This window comes from Rhopalosiphum padi, chromosome 4 (genome assembly GCF_020882245.1).
Source record: "Rhopalosiphum padi isolate XX-2018 chromosome 4, ASM2088224v1, whole genome shotgun sequence".
In the NCBI taxonomy this organism is placed as follows: domain Eukaryota; kingdom Metazoa; phylum Arthropoda; class Insecta; order Hemiptera; family Aphididae; genus Rhopalosiphum; species Rhopalosiphum padi.
The window spans coordinates 41,092,012-41,107,896 of NC_083600.1; the positions used below are offsets into that span (position 1 = coordinate 41,092,012).

General features: G+C 27.7%; 1 protein-coding gene across 3 annotated transcripts; it reads right to left on the bottom strand.

Moving 5' to 3' along the window:
* Positions 1-888: 888 nt before the first annotated feature.
* On the bottom strand, positions 889-13,892 carry LOC132929861 (beta-glucuronidase). 3 transcript variants are annotated; one of them, XM_060995475.1, is made up of 13 exons: positions 13,650-13,892; positions 10,581-10,802; positions 7,953-8,135; positions 7,303-7,469; positions 6,548-6,693; positions 5,413-5,630; positions 4,539-4,682; positions 4,275-4,447; positions 3,540-3,683; positions 3,108-3,192; positions 2,346-2,522; positions 1,732-1,870; positions 889-1,238 (listed from the first exon to the last, which is right to left on the bottom strand). In XM_060995475.1, the coding sequence occupies exons 2-13, from the start codon at positions 10,770-10,772 to the stop codon at positions 1,054-1,056; spliced, it is 1,953 nt and encodes a 650-aa protein (XP_060851458.1). In that variant the 5' UTR covers positions 10,773-10,802; positions 13,650-13,892; the 3' UTR covers positions 889-1,053. The 3 variants fall into 3 exon arrangements, with proteins under 3 accessions (XP_060851458.1, XP_060851457.1, XP_060851459.1); XM_060995474.1 differs by lacking the exon at positions 3,108-3,192 and adding an exon at positions 2,658-2,742 and having other exon boundaries at positions 13,650-13,891; XM_060995476.1 differs by lacking the exons at positions 3,108-3,192; positions 10,581-10,802; positions 13,650-13,892 and adding exons at positions 2,658-2,742; positions 8,354-8,372.
* Between the last annotated feature and the right edge of the window lie 1,993 nt (positions 13,893-15,885).

Consider the following 15,885-nt stretch of genomic DNA (forward strand, 5'->3'; position numbering starts at 1 on the left):
TACATTATTGTCATTTGTCACGCCTACAATTACACTCGTATTAGTGTGTCAATTATTTATCAATAATTTATTTTTACATTCAATATTCCAACATCATAGATTTCAGTGATTTCACGACTGTCTTAATAGTTCTCTATATAACATACCGTTTAAATAAATCGAAAAACACCAAATATTTAACGCGGAATCACACTATCAAAATAATATCATTCTGAACACTAAAGTAAATCAAAGTAATTATCGAATTATTTTTGGAAAAAAAATCTTTGCACACATTTATTAATGTAAATACAATTTACATGTACGATAGCAAGTGAAGTTTGTTTTCAAATAGGTATTAGAATAATTAAAACTTAACAAATATACAAATATAGGTACATGTACACATATAAGTATGCAATTAAAAGTTAAACTTTAAAATTTATAAGCAAAACATAGAAAGTATTTGTAAAACAAAAAACATATTAATCATTAATGCATATAACATGTTTAACTATTCTAAAGTAAAAATATTAGTCATAAAATGAATCCTTGTTATTTTTTCCTGTTACACAATACAATCAATACAGTAGATGTTCATTATACATTGGTACTTAATTCATATTAATTTTTATTAATGTTTTTTAAAAATGTAATTCATAATATTATGCTATATTATTAAGTTAAAAAGAAATTACATCAATTACTATAGGTACTTTAGTCGATAATTTATGTACCAAATTATAACACGTAAAACAGTGAATTGTACCTATACGTAGATATTAGCATAATATAGTCTTACATTTTAAATAATATAGTAACTTCGCCATAAATCATTAAAATGCAATTCAACTTTTTTCATTTAAATAAATCAGGTTACATTTTTAAGCAAAATATTCTTAATATATCCGATACGAACAACTATTTTCATTTATATTATAAAATTATAAAATTATAATATTATCAATAAATACACGAATAGAAATCCTAAAGTATATCTAATGACTATATTATATATCTATTTAGGAAGACTGTTGAAACACAGTTGACAATTACCACTACTCAAAAACGATATTAAAGTTCGATATTATTTTGACTGTCGCTAGCTATAAAATAAGATTGAATGTCACAAGGAAGTTCTGCTCCGTCCAAACGGTTGGCTAATGACCAATACCTTTTCCTCAGATGATATGCTGACGATTTAGGTTCTCGCTGTCGTGTAAAAATTCCTTTCTTGTTACCTCCTACCCTTGTGACAGCTGAAAAAAACACCAATTTACAATACTTCTGCATTTATTAATTAATATAGTTGTACTATAATGTTATTGAACTAAATAATTTATTATACATCGTTATGTTTTGTTCCATCAATAAAAATATATCTATAAAACAAATATGGTTAAACGTAAATATTTAAACCCTTAGTATAACAATTAAACATAATACGTAAAATATATTAAAATAGATGTATCTACTATACCCTATTAACAATTTTTAGAACAGAAATTTCTTTATTTACATACTCTATCTATATAATAGCTGTGTTTATAATGTTTATATTAAAGTATATCAATTTGGATTATTATAGATGTTGTCTCTTAAAGCTATTATTCTTAAATCGTTGTTTTGTAAAAAACAGAACACTAATACTGTAAACGCCAAATAATTGAAAACATGTATTAATAAAATAATAATGTTTCGCAATAATTTACCATTTTTTTAACGTAGACATAAATGTATGGAGCAACTTACTTTGATCGGTTTTAAAGTCTGCGAAATTCCATATCATTTCACCAATGAAGAATTTTTTACTTCGAAGTGTGTCGAACGCTTTGAAATGTTCGGACATGAGTTCTATCTGATATTCTTCAGACCAAACGAACGAAGGGCCCTATAAAAACCAAACAAATTTACGACATTTATTAATTTTACAAAAGTTTTTTACCCGATTAATAAATATTGTATAATAGTTATTACATCCTATGTATCAAAATTATACGTTAATATTATACACGCTATAAAATTGATAACCACAAAAATACACACACTGTCGAGTTCGACACGTTTCGGTTCCGTCCAAATTATTATTTTATATTAAAATGACACACGTCAGGCAATTCAACACTCACAGTCAACACAAGTGAACTCAAATAGGTATACAATTATCAACAGCCATCTGCATACAGTTAAGTATACTATTTTAAATATATTAATAACATCACTAGCTAGGTATATAAACCAAATGTATCTTTTTTATTGATAAAAAACCTTTTGTGTAAAAATGCACTCAAACCCAATAATATGTTCCTCCGACTACGTAACAATATGATTGTATAATATTATGTCTCTCACAACTTTCAACTTACCATATGCAAACCGGCATACGTGTCAGCACCGTACTCCGTCATGAAAACCGGCTTGTTGTGTTTGGCGTGCCATTTGGCTGCTTCGTCTTCTACCCGGCTCTTGATGATCTCCGTGTGACCAGGTAACGTGTACCAGGCGTTGTACCTGTTGAAGCCGATGATGTCTAAGTGTTGGCCCTGTAAATAATTTCTGTTAGACGCTAGAAATCATAAAGATAACATGCATATCGAAATAAAGGCGTTCTATTTTTTTTTAGCGTTAAAGAATAGATAGCATGAAGAATTTTTGTTGGCCGTAGTGTCTCCACTTACCAGTTTGTCAACATCGAATTGTATCGCAATAGCTGCTGTTATGGGCCGCGAACCGTCTAAAGTTTTGACGAAAATAGCTACAGATCTATAAGCAAGATAGAATTCAAGAATTTATACAAAACAGTCGACAAGAAGTAGGTTCACAGCCATAATAACTATTATAGTTTAATGTACCCAACATTATCCACAGTGTTAGAAATGTGTTGTGTGTAGGTAGTGTGTTGTGAAACTACAAATATTTGTCTCGATTTTGGGTATTTTAAAAACTAGTATCGTTTAAATATTATATATTTGAGAATATATTATTATAATATTAATATTGAAAAAAAGCTTAGACGAAATTAAAGCAAAAGTACAAAGTTTAATATCCTCTACAATAATATTGTACACAATTCTACATAAATATACTTGAGGTAATAATGATGATAGTTAATAGTTATAATCACTTACCGCCCTGTCAATGCTGAACCATTTGTTCAGAGCGGCAGTAACTGGGCGTGTTTTGTCCTTAGATTTGACAAACTCCACCGCGTACCTATAGATAACAAAATAAAATAAAAACATTTTCCTCCGAAAGTAAACAGGTGTAACATCAATCGGATTTCAATTAAAAAATGGTATTAATCGAACACGTGGTAATAATTATCGTGAAACGTCGAACTATACTCGTATTATTGTAATTACTCGTATATATTATGCGTAAACATAACGTGAGATTATCCAAGAATAATAAATTAAGTTTATAGTGGAAGGACTTGTATTTTATGGATTTACATCGATGCAATCCAATGTGTGAACATTTTATGGGGACAGGGTCACCGTCAATGTGTCATTTGTGTATGATGTGTAGTCTATTCTATTTTGCAAACGGACAACGCTCACTTGAAATACGAATCGGCTTCTAACTGATCCGATCGTGGCTCATTTGCAATCGACCACATGATCACACTAGGTCTATTTTTGTCCCTCTTAATGAGTTCTGCTAAGCTCGTAGTATGTTTCTTCAATAGTTTATCAGAAAAAACTCTGAAAATATAAATCATATAATAATTATACATTAATATCCATACAACATACATAATTAATAATTATTAGTAAATTTAATTTGGAAAACAGTAATATTATAAAACACTTAATAAGATACATAGAATACACATTATTATTGTTATTGTCAATCCATCCAATATAAATTAAATTCTATTCAGAATCGAAAAAAGTGGAAGATAACTGTAATTATGAGTATTTTGAGTACTACGGTCATAAGTAATAACAGCTAATAAGCTAATTTAATAATAGTTATTAATTGTATTGTGCGAGTAGACACGGAGATGTCCGCGTCATTATCTCGTTATATACTCGGATCCATTTTTTTTTTAATATAATAATAAATTCTTTAACTCTTCAACTCTTTGTTGTAAATTTTTGTAAACAGCTAACTTGTATCTCTGTATTCATGTTTTATGATAAAAAAATGCATCTCTTTTATCAATGAACAATATTTGTACAGGATAAATACCGGACAATTATTGTACCTATATTATACTGAAATTAATTAATTTTAGACATAGACACACGCTGTACGCGGCGCACCGTAACCCGTAATAGTTAAATTCTCACTCGGTGTTAACGCTGGGACATTCGTCTACAATCATTATGCCGTGTCTGTCGGCAAAGTCCATAATTTCTTCCGCGTACGGGTAGTGAGACGTCCGGTAAGAATTCGCTCCGATCCACTTGATGAGGTCGTAGTCTCTGGTCACCAGCGCGTAGTCCATTCCTTTCCCTCGTATCTATACATAAAATTCAACACGACCGTCCGCATTAGTTTCGTCAGTCCGTGCCTACACGAAAACGTGACGAATGACAACTATAATATATTACATCTGAATCTTCGTGTCGTCCGAACCCTCTCAAGTACACCGGTTTGTTGTTGATAAGGAACGCCGTATTCGTCCACTTGATAGTCCTGATCCCTACAGGCAATCGGTATACGTCGTCCACATTCCAAGTGGTCGAAAGCCGGATCTATAATATTTGGATCAAACAAAATATGTCATTCGTCTGGATCGCGAGTCAGAGACCATTATAACTACGAAAATATACACCCATTACAGATAAAATAACACGAACTATAAATATATTATATCTGATCGATTAAAACGTCCGCACACTTTAATATGTGATTAACTCATGATTTTCATGGCAAATTGTATTACAATTAATATTATTGGTTATTCACCAAACATGTCCACACTTTTAGACCTTTATGTGCAGTTATTCAAGATCTGATTTTTGAAATTTTCAATTAATACCTAAAGCATTAATTAATAATTAATTAGAATTAATTATACCTAAAGACCATAATTTTCAAATTCTTGAAATGATTTTTTTTTTTTAAGAATGTCCCGTGGTGATACAAACTTCTGGTTTTTAATTGAGAAACCCCGCCTTTCTTTCCTAACTTTTTAGCGGATTTTCAAATTTTGATTTTGATACATTAACATTTTCAGAATAATTATCCGCTAAATAATTTAAAGTAGAAATAGGAGATTTTCATTTGATAAACAAAGGTTGTATCTCCATCACGGGATATTCCTTAAATAGTAAAAAAAAAAAAACCCAAAAATATGTTAATATGAGATTAGTATTGAAGTAAATTTAAAAATTCAAAAAATCAGATTTTAAATAATTATAATATATAGAGAAAAAATTAGTGAGCATACTTGGTGAATTGCCTGTACATAAAAGTAAATACCTCCAGCGTGTACATGTATCCCGGTTCTTCGTGCATCAAATACGGCCACCATAGTTTCGCATTTTCGATTTTTATAATACCCGACAAACCTTCTTCGTCGTTAGTGATCACAGTGAATTTTTCCCGTACATTTTCGTTGTTCAGCACTGTTACTGAGCAGTTCAACGTTTCCCCACTGCTCAGTGATCCACCGTATTGTATGTTATAATTAATTATACCTAAAAAAAAAATATACAATGCTTAAGATATTTTTCTAAAAAAAATATATCGCACACATAGAGCATATTATTTTAAAGTTTCAATGACTATTTTCTACACTTTATACAATTACCTGAAGTTACAACAATATAAAATACAATATATTTGACTAATTCCGAGAATTTCGTATGATATTATAACTGATTTATCTGTTGAGTGCGAAACGCAAAGGTAAATTCGTCAACCGCTCAATGCTGCATAATTGTTCAAAAAGTGTGAACAATTAAATAGTATACTATATAGTATACATATGTTGATTGAAAAATAAAAAATCGACTTTCATAATCTAATGGGTGTAAGTTTCGATTTCAAAAAATGTAGCTCATGTGTTTTTTTAAATTATACTCTAATAATTTAATCTTAGAAAATTTAAATGAACACAATCATAAAAAGTTTGAAAAAAAAATTGAACTATATTAAAGCTGTGTTATTTAAAAAAAAAGTAATAAATGGTATAAATAAACACATACATTTTTTTCGAGAGACTATTCAAACAATCTCCACTTGGTGTCTCCCGGATGACGCTTATAGGCTAAGGAGACTCAACTCAAAAAACCAACAAATATTTATTTGACTCAATTCCAACAACTCAAAATGTATTTGTAAGACTCAATTCAATATTACCGGTTCTTATACCGCGTTTATTATAATTTACAACTTATAATTAAATTTCACCGTCTAAATACCAAATAGCCAACCGCCCATAACTTTTAAAATTCGTTGTTGCCATTCTTTATCGTTTTAACCTATATCTTTGGTACGTCGAGTGAGTTTATTATATTTTATCATGACTTATTACGAGTTTAGAATGAAATGAGAGAATTATTTATACTGTTGTACCATATATTTTATAAATATAAAAAAAAAACAACTTTACCTACGCCATCCTCGGTGTAATTGGTTGTCACGTCGACATCGTCGATGTACACAATAGGTGTTGTGTACAGGAACACGGACCTGTGTATACCGGCATAGTTGAAGAAGTCAAACTTGTACGTTTGTATAGTCTTAGGTCCGGTATTTCTGTAAAATATAAAGTCACGACTATTATTGTTATGATATGCGTTTCAAAATATTATAATAGATTATAAGATTATATTATGCGACTGTGTTTATTTATTTTTGCAATGAGCACTGAGCACGTCTTGTAATCGTGTATAATATAACATCGTAACATTATAAATTATAATATAAAATTCTTGTTTGTTTTCTAAAATAGGTACACGGGTACATCTATAAGCACAGAATAAAATTACAATACCAAACAAGTCGTTTATGTCATGCATTATAATATATTATTATTTTATTATCGAATGAATATTTTAATATTATACGTTATTGACGTATACGACCAGGTGTAAAGTAAAATAGGGTTTCTTGCATCAAAATTCAAAATATGTTCAAATCACATCTATTCGAAAATTAGAACAAAGTTCACATAGTACGTCGGTATGTACATAATAATATTTTGAAACATGATATTATATTATATACCTAAACAGTATAATAATAATATTATACATTTACTGTTTAAATATCGTGTTTTTCAGCTATGGTGCATAACATGTTTGTAAGCAACATTATTACGTGATCTTTTATAACCGCGATGTTTTGCAAAAATCGTATACTCACGTGCTAATGTTTTGTAAAGATCCTTGTGGCACAGTTGTTGCTAATAAAACGTTATCCACGGCTACGGTTATTCTATTCAGACGACCAAACTTTAGATTAGCTGTTATGTCTCTTTGAAAAGGCAAATGTCCGACTTCGTGATTGAGTACTAAATGTGTATTCACCCACTTTAAATTTTAAAAAAATATATAAAATATTATTATGCTTTAGGTAACGAGTAAAAGTAATTATTTATATAATATATTATATAAACATGTATCTTCATAATATATGGTAGATATAAAAATTGGACACAAGTCTAATAAGATAATACAATATTGGAATACAAAAACTGTTTTAATAATAATGGTAGGTACTTACTTATATAATAATTCATTTTATGAAAAAAGATTTAATTGATAAAATTAAGAGAATAAAATATTATGTTAGTACAAAGTAATGAATAAAAAATATAAATTTTAAAAAGTTAATATCATAATATAGTTTTCATAAGCGAATTTCTAAAATTTAAAATAAAAACGAATTGCTTAGAGACTAAAATCAATCTAAAAAAAGAATAAATCTGAGTACAAAATAACTTAATATTGTGGAATACTTGCATTATTGATGTGTTGTAGTTATATTATACAATTTAGTAATATTTCACTTACTACTTGAGCTGCGTAATGAACACTGCCGAATCTCAAACAAACTCTATAACCCTGCTGCCTCCACGACTCAGGTACGAAAAACGATTTATCGTACCAAACCAGACCGACATGGTCTCTGATTTTTTTATCTACTATCACGTCGTTGTAACTACTTGGCACTGGCATTTGAATCACTGGACCAGTCTAAATGAAAATACAATTATGAAACATAGTCCATAAATCATATTATATAAAACCATATAGTTTACATAACTAAAAATACCGAAATTCTAAATTGTTTATAGGTACCGCAAAGCGTAATAAAATAAGTAATATTATTTCACAAATCCTCCAAGACATTCCGAACAAAATTAATTATACAAATAATATGTACAATAATAATATACAAATGTTAACTGCACCTGTTTGACATTCTATAACTGTTAGCTCATGTTCAGTTCATCTGGAAATAGCAAGCAATGGCGTAACAACTGGATAATATAATAACAAAATTCGAAATAGGTACGCTAAAAGGCGTTATGTATATGCAATTATGCTACTTGTACGTGTCGAAATACATTTATTTCCGCGGTAGAAATTTAGTATAATCGCATTCTTTCGTCACACAATTTGTTAAAACATGATATTGTTGAAAAGTCAGAAGTGTGTAGACTATGCATTGTTTAAACTGGTTTATTTCTTTAATCGTGTAATAAAATTTAAATCTTTAAACTGTTAATCAATAATACAACGGTACAAAGCTAATATTATGACGAAACATATAAAAGCATACCACACTTATTTATTTCAACAAAATTATGAAATAGTTAATTGATAGATTAATCTATAGATTATGTATAGCTGTATAGGTATATCAACTATCAAATGACTATATAGTCATTCATTATTATTATAAATAGGTACCTATCAAAAACGTTATCGTTCTTACAAATAAATAAGGGGCTGATGGGCATAAATGTCTTAATTTGTTTAATCACATGATAAAATAGTCATAAGAGTGTATAAAACATATTGTGCAGTGTGTACACAACTATACTAATTTGAGTTTTAAAAATGTTATCAATTGAATATGGAGATAAATATATATATATATATATATATAGGTATTTGTACACATTATTTGAATACACATGTTGGTTGTTGTACCTAATAATTAATAAATTAAATATCAATTTACTAATACAATTTGTGAACAACACATCAGACTATACTGTTCCTACTCCGGTACGGCACATTAAAATAATATATTACGTATTTATGTCGCAATTTTTCATCCGCTCAATGAAACCGTTCTTTTCGTCAAGAGGAGGACATCCATATCGTGACTAAAACATGTGTTACACAATGTAAATAATTTCTCGTGAAACTGTAAAAAAATGTTACGATATGAATGTGTCCATCTAGCGTATAATTATTTAGTGGTAAACCTATTTATTACTATTTCAGAATAGGTATAGGTAGGTAATAAAACGCCTGAATCCCGTCTATTAATATTAACAAATTGACTGCCCTACAAATCTCACTGATCTTGTCACGATCGTTTTGAGTATCATATCATTATATGATATACTCATCAAGACGAAATTGGCAAAGATAACAAAAATATGGAGAGCAATAATTGAAAATTTGACGTGCATCACGAATGATTCTCTAAGCGGTTATTAGTCGACTTGTTAAATAATTAAAAATAATGTAAGTACATTACTTTATTTCTAATAAATCAATTATTTTTACACAAATTAAATAAATATCGCGATGTACGTATACGACTGTGTTACAAAACTATATTTTTGTTATCCGCGGTGACAAGGGTCACCTCCCGACTGCAGAATCCGAAAATTTAACATAAATCATATAGTTTGAAATTTTGGATTGAATATTTTAATTTTTAAATTTTTGAATTGCACGTCAATGTCGTATTTTTGTACTTTGTATTATTATATTGAACTGTCTATACGATGTACGAAAAACAACGACAAGCGCGTCACTTACGTTTGTTTGACGATAATATCAGACGTCTATAACACACGTGTTCTCGTCCAAAGCAATATATAGTACGCAGTATATCAACGTATTATGATATTATGCATATAAACGTATTTCTAACGTTATTCCGTGTGACAGGCACATAAGGCGCAGCGTGTTAACGGCAATTAAGTATACTACAAACATGGCATATTCCAGTGTTATTACTTATTACCCATAGGCTATAATAGTGCTGAATGCCCGAACAATAATGACATTTACTAATTCCCATTATAATGGAATTGGATTGTTTTTGCTTTTAGTAAACATAGGTACATTTATCACAAGTATTTAGTATTTTAGTGAACGTTTACATTGAAAGCTATTTTATCGTAAATAGTACTAATTAACCGTTAGTACGGACATTTTTGAACAACGATATAGATATATACATTTTTATCACTATATTCAACATGATTTATGAATACTAAATTTTAAATACCTCAAGAATAACAGCTGAAATAATATCTTCTTACTTGGGATTTAATTTTTTATTTCGTATATAAGAATATCATTAATTCGTATGCTAATTTTAGGTATACCTCCATGTTATACTTTTACTAATATTCAACTGCATATTAAAATAGAAAACTAAATACATACCTTGCTCAGGTCCTTCATGTACCAGCGCTCCTTGAAACCGACAAGGGGATCGGGAAGAGATAGTCTGAAGTTCCACATGCCATCCAACGATTTGACTTCCCGAGATTCGGACTCTCGCGGGTACAAAATACCTGCGGAACTGGCGCATGTCACCAAAGCCGAGACGCAAACCAACAGACTAGTACACCGCATTATGACTGTCGTTTAATAGTAGCGTGGTTTCTATACAAATAAGACGATACTCATAATATATTTGGGTGACAGCAAAGAATACGCGATTGCGAATGTACGAGTACACATTGACAATATAATATAATAACGTTCTTGTATATTATTTTCAAAAAAAAAAAAAATATGAACATACCTATAAAATATTAAAACAATGAATGATGAATGACGAAAACATATAGGTACACGTTATTATATTATATATTATACAAATAAAATTATGACCAAAATCGACAAACTGGTTTTCGTTAATATCAAATAGTTCTTTCGCGTTTTTATAATAATCATCCCGTCGTAATTTATATCATATCGGAACTGGTTTAAAGAGTGTAACAAATATATATATTTCTTTTTGTACATAGATTATATATATATATATAATATATATATGTGTGTGTAAGCACTATATTGTGTATTAACCGGAGAAGAAAAAAAGTTAAGTCTTCTCGGAGGAAACGCGTACGGGAAACACGACCATAATAATTATATAGTATCAAAACGTATTGTGGGACAATTAAAAAATTATGTCGATGTATGCTCATCTCATACCTAATATGATTTCCCCCTTCCCGTCCACGTGTCGGCTATTTACTAAGAGAGAATTCGACCTGATGCCGACTGACTTACAAAGAAATCCAGTGTCCTATGCTTTGTACACGTGGTTTATGATAAATATTGTATGTATAGTCTATGAATTTCACACGATTGTCGCTGCAACGCGAACTTTCTAAAACTATACACAATAGTCAATTTTTTTGTATATAATTTTATAGTTTTCATTAAAAACGGTATGTGTGCTCTGGATATCGATGTGACGATGTATGCGATTTCCACTGGATTCGTGATATTTAATATATTTCAAAACTTCAAATCAAACCTTATTACTTATTAGCCGCACTAGACAGCTAATAGGTGTGTCTTAAAAAGTATATGTATTCAACACTTAAACGAAATTGCAATTATCAGAATTTACTTCTTGCTCAACTATTGTTGAAACGAAATAAATAGGAGCAAAAGAAAAGTAATTTTTAGTAAACCCTGTAAATAATATTAAATGAAAAAAAATATTACTAATAATAGACTAATCGTTTGAACGTTTTATAAGCATATAATTTAATTTAATCATACACATATAGTTATCTATACATGGTATATTTAATCAAATTTAATTCCACTTTCACTTCTACTATTTTAAAATCATTGACTATATTATTTTTATTGTGTTTATGTTTATTATAATACAATATTCGTTAAATAATGGTTGAGGCCCATTAAATTAAAAAAAAAAATTGAGTTTATATACCTATACCAATATCATCATCGCTATGAAAATAATTTCCTTTTACATATACCTGCTATGCAATAAGTATTGTAAGAAATTGGTGTGTGTAAGTATAATATATATCGTATAATAATGAATGAGTATATTATAGTAAGTACCTACTATACATAATTAATGATTATAATTGGGTAATTGCAGAGATACTACGTGTTTTAGCGGAACCACAATACCGGTCAAGTGATTTAATTAATAAGCTGCTATTCCGTGCGGTATACTGTAAATGTAACACATGTTCAAATTGAAAAAAAAAATTTCTTACATTTTTATTTTTTATATTTGATCAATAAAAATAAAGTTATTTAATTTGGTTCAATGTCCTACATTCGACAGTCAATAAATTTATTTCTTTTATCATTTTAAGAACATTATTAATTTGTTGTTTGTGTAAAACGAAAAACAACACAACAAAATAATATGTATACTGAATGTTTAAGGTACGTTTTAATAATATTATACTAAAAAAAACTTGATGTTTTTAACATATGACCTAAACATTAAAGCTATGATAAGTTTTTTTGTGTACCTACACATTTAAATGTAAATATTGTAGGTAAGCTTATCATCGGTATTACCTCGGAGGGGTTTAATTCTAAAAGCTCAACGAGGTTTCTTTGTAAACAACGTTTTATTACAATAAATGTAGGTCGTTATGTCATTAAATAACACTTAATGTAAACAATTTTTGTATTTATTTATATCTCTATATTAAATTTAAAAAAAATATATAACTTTTTGTTTAGTTAACGTTAACTGCTTCATTTACTATACGTAAATTAAATAGTATTAATTATTATGCTCTACAATCTACATAAATAATATGATTTTAATTTTACATGTAAAACAATAGTTGAAGAGAATATTTTAATTTGTAACGTAAGTAGGTAAATGGAATTTATATATTTTATTGCAGATACTTAAAATAATACAAATATTTAATTGTACTTACGTGCTACATATCTTTTTTATAAAATTTTTATTTCTGATATTTTTAAACAAGTATATATATATTCAATTAGTATAAGATTAAAAACTATTTTGTATTGATTAGATTTAACTATCAAATCCTTTATGTACCATTATCACACTTTACAATATTTTTATTTAATTATATCTAAACACCGTAGTATAAACGATTATTAAGATAAATAAATAACTCAACCTACACATAAATTATAGAATACAAAACATAAAGATTTTAAGATGAAATATTCGTATAGTAATAATAATCTTTATTCTATAGTATTTCTAATTCTATATTATATTGTATCCCTAGGGTATTAATTAAAAATGCATAATATTTTATTATTAATTTTTACTATAAGCATTTTTTTAAATTTTCAATAATATAATAATAAATTATAATATTTAAATAAATTTAGTAAATTTATTGTGTAATTTATTATTTACCTATTTTTAACTCCGACATTATAGGACATTCAGACATAAATAATAACTAATACAGTAATATCTAATCGTATTTATAATAGTTTTATTATTACCTCTAAGATGATTGTATAGTATTTGTTGACAACATTTATTCGATTTAAAATCAATTTTTTTTTTTAGTATTTAATAACTTTTATTATAAAATAAAAAGTAAAAACTGTGAGTATATAAATATAATTAACACTATTTAGTCTTTAAACAAAAATAAATAATAATAATGTGATTATGAATTATTCAAAATCTTCAATAAGACTTGTGTTTAGAATACGAATGCCTTCAACACACTGTCTGTAGTAACCAACACACCGTCGGTTTTAGCCGGTAGGACTTATCATGAAAGTGGGTTGCATCAGTTATAGGTACGTGCAACGTGCGCACGCGCCAATAAACTTTTATCGTAAACATAATACGATTGTATCGTTTTTCAAAATCATATCAATAATTCATATGCTAAACTTAAGAGTTATAATAATATATTTAAAATTTTTATCGATTATTATTTTTAACGGGCTTACAATAAATACAATATATTAAAATTATTATACGCAACACGTGTACGTGTTTTTGGGACGAAATAATTATTTCAATACCATATTATACCAGATAAAAAATATTGATACACAACTAGATTATTAACTATAAATATATATATATATGTATGTATATATGTACCTATATATATAAATATGTAACATTACAAATGTTAAATTTCAACTTCTAAATTGATTCTATAAAATTAGGTACTGTCCTGACGCTAATATAAATACCGTTTATATAATAATAATTTATTGCATATAAATATAACGTATATATGTATTAAAATTAAATTAACTGCTTAATAATACGATAATAGTATAGGTTTTTTTAGACAAATTAAATAATTTCCGAACATCGCAAATAATTAACAATTATACGTTTTTCTAATTTCTAAATAGAAACTAATTATTAATCCTTAGTCTGAAATTACTAATTAGTCTTAGTATAAATTAAGTTTGAGGGATGACTGAGATAAATAATTATTATAAATGAATATAATTAATTCAATTTAAAATACCTTTGATTAATAAACTTATGATAATTATAATATATTAAAATAAATTATAAAAAGCTACTATATATCATAAACACGATACATACCTAATATGTTTAATTATGTTAGATATTATAAATAAATTGTATTATTTTATAATTCATTTTACAATATGTTTCTTAGATAAGCAATATAATGAATATTTTGAACAAGTTAAAAAAGAACTTTAATATCTCCTTTAACCCAATAAATGATTTTATACCTAAATTGATAAATCAAATTTGATATAAAATATACTTTTTACTATCTATTTACTTCCTCAATTGTTCTTATTGTTCATTTTTTTGCAACAGATTGAATAAAACCCTTTTAAAATCAAAAAAAATATATGTACCTATAAAATATAAAAACCTTGATATTATACAAACAAATCAACTCCACAACTATAACTACCATAAATGAATTATACCAATAGCTTTTTCAAAACTATATTTCTATCTTATATGTACATGTTAAATTTATTTTAATATATAAAGCTTTCTTAAACGAAATATGTCGAATTTTGAATTATAATGAAATATAATTAACATAAATTATATGTTTAAAATAAGTACATATAATAGGTAAATTGTAGGTGTATGTACTTACAGTATAATATATTTATCCATCACTTTCATCTGGATATTAAAATTGATTAACAATAGCATTTAAGTATTTTTTTGGTTTTTTGTTCTTCCAGTTTTTTTTAAACAATACAAATTATTCCAAAGACTACCTACCAGCGTCCAATATTTAGGTTTGATATTAGTCAAACACATAAATTAAATAAAAAATACTTCTGTTAAACTTCAGAAGTAAGTCTATTTATCTACTTTTAGGTCAACATTCGAAATTTAGCCTAAAACTAATTGCTACTATACAATCTCCTGCTAAAGCAAATTTGGTCTTATGACATCCAACAATAGGGTGCTGCAGAGAAATCAAATACCAAAAAAATACATACTTTTCAATCAATATAATTACGTATAGATATGATTATAAAAGTGTTATTTTACATCCCAGATCATTCTCTCCGCTTGAACCTAAAAATTCTAACAGTCTCGGAATAGCAACATCTGCTTACAAACTCTTTAGATCTCGCCTTTCAAATAACTATAGCCCACTTGTCAATGGCTTTGACTATGACAACATCCCAGAAAAATGGAAATATCCTAAGAAAACCAAAGAGAAATTTGTGTAGACAGTAGACTTACTATAGC